A 9,216-nucleotide genomic window follows, 5' to 3' on the forward strand; every position below is an offset into this window, starting at 1 on the left:
AGGTGTCAATTATCAGGGCAGGAATTATACCACGTCCCAGCCAGTGCCGCAATACCTCTTCTAGAATTAACTACCCACACGGAGAGCGTGGCATTGCCCTGTTTGGAACAATAAATAATTTACACACCAAAGGAAGGTATCTGACTGACATGGTTTACTAAATCAAAGCCGACGTGCCTGCACATAAACACGCATTTTATTTTTTAGGTTTACGTCTGACCTGTGAGACCTGCTCTGTGTTTGTCCACTTTCACTCAGGTGAAGACACAGTAGCGCAGAAACTGTTTGCACATTTAAAGGCTGAAAATCAACCGGCGTGCTGCAGTATAAATACTTCATTACGAGCTCTTCCTCCTCTCCCTCACCTGATGAAGGTCTTGAAGGCAGCACTCTGAGGGTTGATGCACAGTGGCACTCGTTTGCCCTGCTGGTGCTCCGTGATGAAGCGATGGATTAACTCTGATGTTGGGACAGAGAAGCAGATCAGTAACACACAGAGGTAGAAAGGTCAGAGACTGATAACACGTCAGCGGTTCCTCCAGGAAACGTCTCCGTGGCGTCCTACCTTTTCCCTGCCACACAGACAGCAGGCTGTTCTCGTAGCTGTGGCTGAACGGCCGCTCGGCGACCGGCTCGAAGTCTCGGGTGTAAACTCTGCCGCTGGGCACAGAGTAGCAGCACTGACACATGCAGGTGTGGTAGCGCAGGCGGCCCTCGTCCAGGTACGGGTGGGAGAGGGCGTCGCTGCCGGAGATCCGTTTAGCCTGGAGGTAAACGCAGAGAGAGAGAGAGAGAGAGTTGCTAATGTGTGCTGATTTTTAGTCGTCCAGTTAAAATGTTAATGAAATCAGTTTGAACTCACAGGATCAAAGACCAACATCCGACAGAGCAGGTGCACCGCCTCGTGTGTGGCTCCGTCAGACAGCATGTAGAGCACCGACAGCGACGGCTGCAAAATAAAAGCATTATCTCATCAGTCGGTGTGAAGATCTGCTGCTGTACATTAAATATAAACCCGTCTGTTATCCAGTGACTCACTGTCCATTCATGTAATCTGTAAGTCAATATTGGTTTTCATTTGCAGCTGTTACTTTATGCAGATGTGACAGAAACATCATTTATTCATTAGTTATATTATAAAACTCAGCATGCAAGTTCCAGGAAACTCATTCCTCGTTAATTCACAGATTTTAAATTAATAAAGAGAAAGCACTGATATCAGTTCAATAATCAGTATTGGACAATAACCTCAGTTGAGATATCGTACATTTAATCCACAGTTTACAGTTTAAACTTATAACATATAATAACAATAAAAATGCTTTTGGTTTTCACAGAATTTATGTTTGTTTTTTATTGTTCATTTCTAGAATTGGTTGACAATGTAGCATAGAGGTTAATTATTTAACATGTTAAAGAACATCTAACTTTGATAATCTCAAGTTATGTAAGAAAGCAGCCTTTTGAATGCAACATTTGTCTTTAATTCAGCCTCTATATCAATAATCTGGGAATTTTTCCTTGTGAAATCGTCGTCAGTCGGGCTCCAATTATAATTAATGAGATTTAATTCCATTTAAAAAACACATCTGAAGGATTAGAGTCACTTTACTTGCTCTTCTATAGATTCTCATTTTTATTTGTATTCTTATTTTGGTTTTAAACATTTCTATCTTACTTATTTCAGATTTTCCTCTCTGATGATCACCAAAGCTCATCTTACCTGAGATCATGAGAATTATCACCACCATTGCATTTATTTATTTATCTATCTTATTTTTAAATTGCATTAGCTTGTTTTTTTCTGACCCTTAATGGACCTAAAGCTGCAGATTTGTCTCATGGCTTACTGCCCCCTGGTGGACATAAATCAATTAGTGTTTGTCTGAAACATCCTGATAAAACTACTAAATATTGATTTGGGCTTCAAGAATCCAATATTGATCAGGCTGCACCTGAAGCTAAAACAATCAAAGAACAGACTGTAAAGAGAAAGAAAGATGTAAGAATTCACTGACTACAGCTCCTCTAACAGAACAGATTATATTCAGGATATTTGGTCATTTTAATCTATTTCTAAGTGTTCTGAGTCTAATTTAATAAAATAACAACAGCAGGTTTGGATTCCAGTAACTGGTTTAAGTTTGGCTGCAGTTCAAATATCACACAAACAAAATCTCTAATTTAACCTTTTAGCTCTCAGCAGAACCTTTTGGTTGTTGTCTGGTCGATGTGTGATAGTCAGTGAGGTCACACAACTCTACGACTATATTCTTAATATTTGGAGCAATAAACCTGATAAATGAGGTTTAAAAGTAAGAATGCTCCAGCTGACACTCCGTTTCTGACGTTTAAAGCTGAACCTGTTTTACATTTGATAGAAGATGCTGAGCTCAAAGGGTTTTAGTGTTTCTGAACAGAATCCAGTGTTTCTGTTGGTAGTGCGGGTGGTGGGCAGACCACACAGTCACGTACCGGTTTGTGTGGCCCCCTCAGGATGTGGGCTCTGGCTCCTTCGCAGGCCGACGCCAGGGCCGACAGAGGAGGCGTTCCCAGCAGGTCCGTGATCAGATCCAGCTGGAACAGAACGGGAGGGAGGACGGAGAGTGAGTTAGAAAGAAAGTGGCGGAAGATCAGTGTAAAAATACTAAACAATAAGTCCTGTACAAAAGTTTCTGGTATACAGATCGTTAAAATACACACATCACTTTGATGCTACAGACCTTTAATAGGAGGAATGGTACATCTGCTCTGACGCTACGTAACTCGACTGAGTTTGGTGAAACAATGTTGGGTAAAACCGGTGATTATCAAACTAACTTTAGCCTGGTGTCACCTTAAAACATCTTTTCAGCTGTAAACTGAATGATCTGACTGTAATCTTCACATTACACATTCGCAAACAGAGTTAACTTCTGTTTTTCTGCTCCCCTAAAGTCAGGGTCCTTTGCAGGTCTCAGATGCAGTAATTTGTTGAGAGGCTTTAACGAAAAGGAACAAAACATTTAGAGGTCTTCCAGGTACAAAAGACATCCACTCTGACCCACCCAGCCGTCAGTAGCTACGGACGGGTGGAGGAGTTACCGTCACCTGGACTCACCTGCTGAATGGGACTTTGGGCTTGGAAGAGGATGCGTCGCCCCAGCAGCTCAGCAAAGATGCAGCCCACAGACCAGACGTCGATGGCCGAGCCGTAGTGTCGGCAGCCCATCAGCACCTCCGGCGCCCTGTAGTACTGCGTCACCACCTCCTGGGTCATGTGACGCGACGGGTCGGGCTCCTCCACCCGCGCCAAGCCGAAGTCACAAATCTAACACAAACACAAAATCACAAAAGGACAAATACTTGAATCAACAACCAGATTTGTGCCATCAGTGCAGCCTGAAGTGAACACACATGGATTACTGCTGCACACAACAGTTTAAAGCTTCATTCACAACACTCAAATTCAAGATCATAAATCTACATGTGAATGCTGCTCAGGTCGGGACTCGTACTAATATGCATTTCTCTCTCAGAAGAATTTAAGGTTTACCTTGAGCAGACAGTTGCTGTTGACCAGCAGGTTTCCAGGTTTAATGTCCCTGTGCAGAATCCCAGCAGAGTGCAGGTACTTCAACCCTGAGTGAGAAAACAACCAACACATTTGGTCTTTTATCTGCGTTCGTTCTCATTTTACAAAACTCTAAAACACATAGTTTCTCCAGTAATACATTTCAACTGCTTCTCCCTCAGTTTAGTCACTGTCATAGTTTAGTTGAGAAAAGCTTCAGATTGTATTTGAAGATGAAACAGAGAGCAGTCATGTTACACGCTACAAACACCAATCAACTGTCCACTCAGAGAGACATTCAGGTTTCAGGTGAGCTGTGGTAAATCAGAGTGCTGTTGGTGCAGCTTTTTAAATGTTAAACGTACAATGATTCATCAATCAGTTGGCTATTAAATTAATCTGCTACTGTGACGGTTATCGATTAATTAATTCTTGAGTCATTTTCTAAAGAAATGTGAATCTAATAATACTATTGATTAATAGTTTCAGTCTCGTGTCAAAAAACAAACAGCCATTGAGAGATGATAAATTATCGGTTGATATTATTAATAACTTATTTTGAATTCTTATTGATTGATAGGCTTTATTCTTACTATAAAAACTAAATGAACATCTTAGGAGTCAGAACTGTTTGTTGTTGTTGTGTAAACAACTGACGGATGGAATAAACCAATAAATATTTACTAGACTTTTGTTCCCCTCGCATGTGTAAAAACTACAGGTTATGAACTTCTTTTAAAAATACAAAAATGTGTAATTATCTATTATATCGCCTGAAAAAAAAAATCCATATCTTGCGTCCTTAGTTTTTCTTTGTCCTGTGTGATAATAAATTAAATATCTTTGGGTTTTATCTGCTAGTTGGACAAAATAATCAATCTGAAGACCTCACCTAAACATAATGTGATGGACCTTTTAATGAGAGTCATCTATAAAGAAAATAAACGTCGGTTGCAGCCCGTCACAAATATAAACACAGTTCCTCCCTACAACATAAACTACTGCTGAATCCATCCCTCGGCTCCGGCCCGCTCACCTCGGAGGATCTGATAGAGGAAGACCTTGATGTGGTCGGTGGTGAGAGGCTGAGGAGACACGATCACTTTGTGGAGGTCGCTCTGCATCAGTTCTGTTATCACGTAGCTGCGGGCGGTTGACTGTCAAGGAAACAACAAAAACAAAATAGCTGGCACGCAAACTGACCTCCGCCCACACGAACACGCTGCATCTCTGAGCGCAGGTCTCGCTTCAGGCTGTCAAACGAGTGTCAATAACAGACAGAGAGAGAGAGCATCGTGTCATCTACTCGCTTTAAATATGTCAACTAGTCGCATTAAATATTCATCAGTAGCCGGTCTCACATCTGCAGTGATGAGCTGCATTTAGAGACGAGTGGCTAAATTAAGTGAATAAAAAGGAGGACATTTCAGGGGCAATTAAAGGAAGAGAAACTGGGACAGAAGGTGTGAGGAAGCAAATGTATGTGCTGGCAGCGAACACCGTCTATATGGTGGTAATATTAGACCAAATGAAAGCTGATTCTTGCCGTTTTCCCCCCACATACATAAAAAGAAAGGATACATTTCTTCAAAGCAGTCGATTTGTGGAGGCTGTAAAATGTCCAGGGCTGACAGAACCTGCACAGAAACACAAAAACATTTAGTCGTGTTTTATCTGTAAAAATCCACATTGAACGGCTCACGTGGCCTTCGCCCGGCCCTTACGTTGTCATGTTTGAAGAAGCACAGCATCCTCAGCTCTCTGAAGACCCTCTTGCAGGAGACCAGGTTCTGGAAGACATTAGGCATCTTCTTCAAAGCCACCTTGCGGCCGTCACGTGGATCGGTAACCGACCTGCAAGACGTGGAGAGTCACAGTGAGCCGACAGCTCTCCTGAAGCATTACACAGTACGATCTGATCATCCATCAATCGTTTGAGGTAGTTTCAATGCACAGATACCAAACATCTGCTGGTTTGAGATGAACAAACGTGAGGGTTTGTCTTTGGATTATATCAAAGTAAACTGAATATATTTGGGTTCTGGACTGCTGGTGAGACTAAAGCATTTTAAAGACTTTTATTGGACCCTGGGGACAGAAGGTGATGCTGTAAATCTGATCGTAGGATCATTTACTTGCTTCCTTAATATTCTTTATTACATTTTCTTCCTGAATATTTTTCCTTCCAATATATCTGCTATCTTCATCTGTTATTAGAGGTACATATTACTCCACTTAGGGAAACTTATACAACTTAAACCATTGCAAATAAACCATAAAAAGAATGATTGGAACTAACTGACAGATTAGTCGGCCAATAATGGAAATGATCATTACATTATTATTAAAGTTTAGAATATTATTTAATATCTAAACTCTGAAGTCCTGAACACAGATTATATTCAGAGAGCTTCAGTCTAACAGACTCATCCTGCTTTAGAAAACAACCAGAGCTGATAGAACAATGAGAAACAGTGAATCGGACAAAAAAACAAGCCTGTTAAGTCTAAATGATAAAAATACAGACGGGATTGTAAAAAAAGTTCCTAAAACTTCTCCGATCAATTTTTACTGGAAACAATCTGCTCAAAATTCATGGTCAGTGCTGACAACCACATGTGACCACCTGCTTCCTGTCATATCAACACACTGATCAGATGAAATCAGAGGTTTTACACAATTTGACAATCAATAACAAACCTTTGTGGATTCAAGTTGTGTTATTTATGAGTGGAAATACTGTTTATATGGATAACTTGTTTAAAAGATAGTTTCAAGTCTCAGCAACACCAACATGGTCTCCTGATGAAACACAATCCAGAGTTTGGACAGAAAGACGATGAGATCGCGTCGTGTTCTCAGAGATTTAAATACGTTACGTTTTGATTATTGGATTAAATTTGCTCGTTTTAAAAGGCGACTCCCCGGGAACTCAGTGACCTTGTGGAGCATCCACAGGGAGCTGTATGGCGCCCTTCTATAAACCCTCGTTAGGACAAACAGCTTTTTCTGTTCGAGGATCAAAATGTGGAATTCTTTACCTACAGAACTCAAACTGGATCCTGAAGACGGATCCGTCATCAATGATCTGCTTAGTTTGTCTCTTGTGTATTTTAAAGCTTTAATAAACAATAAATAAAAACAGGAATTATTCTAACTTCACGGTGTCACTTAGAGTCTTGTTCAGCAGCCGTCTGAAACACCGGTGCGGTTCTTATTAATGTATATTTACCAGACGACACCGAATGCCCCATAGCCGATGGGCCGGTCTGGCTCCATCTCTGCGGGGCTGGGCACCTCGCTGGCCGGGTTGCTGTAGGGCTGAGGCACCGCCGCTCCTCCGCCGGCGCTCCCACCGAGAGCAGTGGGGTGGCGAGGGGTCCCGGCCGGGGCGGTGGGTCCGGTCAGGCACGGTGTGGCGCTGAGGCCCGTGGAGGGGGCTCCGCAGGAGGAGTTGACACAGAAATACTTGTGGCCCAGCTCAGAGCCCGGAAACAAGTCTCCACAGACGGTCTGCCGGCCGGCGCCGTGAAATGCCATCCTCCTCTCACCAAACCCCGAAACAGTCCACTCTGTCGGCACCAAGCTGCTGCTGCTGCCCGGCTACACGCACAGGAAACACGACTCCTCACTCAACATGATCCTAAAAATCAGAGCAAAGATTAACGTGGAAATACCTCAACTGCTTTATTAACATTATCAGTTCTCATTATTACTATTTATCCATTAAACTTGTGTCTGTCATACATTCAGTACAGATATTACCATTATACACAGATACTCCTTCTACAGTCTCCAGATTTATTATTGATTTTTATTTGCATTTTTACCTCATTTTTTTATTGATCTCTCTGTAAGTCCTATTTTTTAGAGCCTGGAGCTCTTTTATCTTTATCATGTTTGTTTACTGTTTGAGTTGTTTGTTGTTTATATATTTTTGCCAAGAGGAAGGCCTTATTGTCTTCTGTCTGGGTACAAATAAAGTGACCTTAAACCTTATTTCTATCCTCTATATGCTGTTTTATAATGTGCATACTTCAGACTCTTCCTATATTTGTCTATTGTCTATAGAAAATGTTGTTAGATATTTTAATATGCTTATTTTTAACATTCTCATTATTATTTCCATTTCTTTAATGTCTTATGAGCAGCTGTAACAATAAACAACCTCACAGCGGCTGGAAGGAACTAAAAAGATATTTCATGAAAAACTATTTTTGCTTTAGAAAATGTTGAATGTTTTCCACAATTTCCTGGAATTTAATGACCCAACATGATGAACTGATCCTGAACTGCTGATGGAGCTGCTTTACTTTGGTCTTATTTTTGTATTTTCCTCCTTTTTTCTATAAAATGTAAATTACAAACTAAATGACAATCACATTTGTATCTATTTTACTGTTTATCTTGTTTTTGTTTGTTTAAATGTTCAGATCATGTCTGTTACTGTTATTTACCTTTTTGTCTTCCTTGACAATAAAAAGGAGGAACATTATATAATTAATTATATAATTATAAGAAAACATTAAACACAATCTGAGCAGACACTTAAAAACGATTCACTGTATTAAACTGCATGAAAACACACTTTAAAATAAAAGTATTTGTTATTATTATTTTATTCTCTTATATTTATTGTGTAAAACTAATATTAAAGTAAATGCTGAATAAAATATAAATTATTTTAATGGTACAAAGTGAGTTTGTTGTCTATTTGTTATTAATAGAGGAAAAAACAGCGAATGTTTATTAATGCAGCTCAGATTTATCGTTACAAACATTAAAAGTCTTTATTATTTCGTCTCAAACTGTTAAATTAAAGAATTAATTGAGTTTAACTTTAATGAGCGTTAGCTTTGTTTGTAGCTCGCCGGGTCACTCAGCTAACGAGCTAACGATGCTTAGCGTCTCCAAAATATGAGAAAGTTAAATATTCCCGCGATGTAAACCTCAGTTAGTGAAGCTGCAGATTAATCCTCACTAACACAATCATATGCATCCACTTTATTGTCTTTCTGCTTTAAATTACTGCTTTAAAACAGATTCTGCCGTCGGACAAGCTGCTAGCTGCGGTGCTAACCAGCTGTTCCTGCTGAAACCTTCTGACCCACATAACAACCATCGGTTACACTGACCCACATAACCCACAAACAAAGCCTCACACACTCACTACTTATTTTAACAAACGTACGAACCGAGCTCGGTCAGATTAATGACGGTAATGCACGAAAACAACCGTCAAAAAGGGCCGAAGATCCTCGTTAGATGTCCGTCTGCGGAGCTGCCTCCTCCGGCTAGCTGCTGCTAGCTCTGGGCCGCTCGCTAGCTGCTCATCGCGTCGTAAAATCCTCGAAACAAACTGAATAAACTGATAAACGTGAACATAAAGAAGGTTTCTGCTGTTTGTGGACGAAAGAGGCTCATCCAGCAGACTGCGTGACTTCAAACCAGCGGGGTTTTACAGCGACAGATACAGATACAGATAGCTTCTGCAGGAGGAGGAGCTGGTGGAGAGAGTGGGGGAGGGTTGGTTCTCTAATCTGTTCCCTAAAGGTTCCCTAAACAGAGCTAACACTAAAGGTTCCCTAAACAGAGATAATACTAAAGGTTCCCTAAAGGTTCCCTAAACAGAGCTAATACTAAAGGTTCCCTAAACAGAGCTA

General features: G+C 40.7%; 1 protein-coding gene across 2 annotated transcripts; it reads right to left on the reverse strand.

The window, feature by feature from the left end:
- Positions 1-341: 341 nt before the first annotated feature.
- Positions 342-9,074, reverse strand: nlk1 (nemo-like kinase, type 1). Of its 2 annotated transcripts, none has more exons than XM_035654241.1 (11): positions 8,790-9,074; positions 6,786-7,196; positions 5,278-5,407; positions 5,135-5,190; positions 4,590-4,696; positions 3,536-3,621; positions 3,101-3,310; positions 2,476-2,577; positions 863-949; positions 566-764; positions 342-459 (listed from the first exon to the last, which is right to left on the reverse strand). In XM_035654241.1, exons 2-11 carry the CDS (start codon positions 7,091-7,093, stop codon positions 362-364), a joined length of 1,383 nt encoding a protein of 460 aa, XP_035510134.1. In that variant the 5' UTR covers positions 7,094-7,196; positions 8,790-9,074; the 3' UTR covers positions 342-361. The 2 variants fall into 2 exon arrangements, with proteins under 2 accessions (XP_035510134.1, XP_035510133.1); XM_035654240.1 differs by having other exon boundaries at positions 8,749-9,074.
- Between the last annotated feature and the right edge of the window lie 142 nt (positions 9,075-9,216).

The sequence above is a fragment of the Morone saxatilis genome, unplaced genomic scaffold (assembly GCF_004916995.1).
Source record: "Morone saxatilis isolate NCDOM2014 unplaced genomic scaffold, NCSU_SB_2.0 Contig14, whole genome shotgun sequence".
In the NCBI taxonomy this organism is placed as follows: Eukaryota; Metazoa; Chordata; class Actinopteri; family Moronidae; genus Morone; species Morone saxatilis.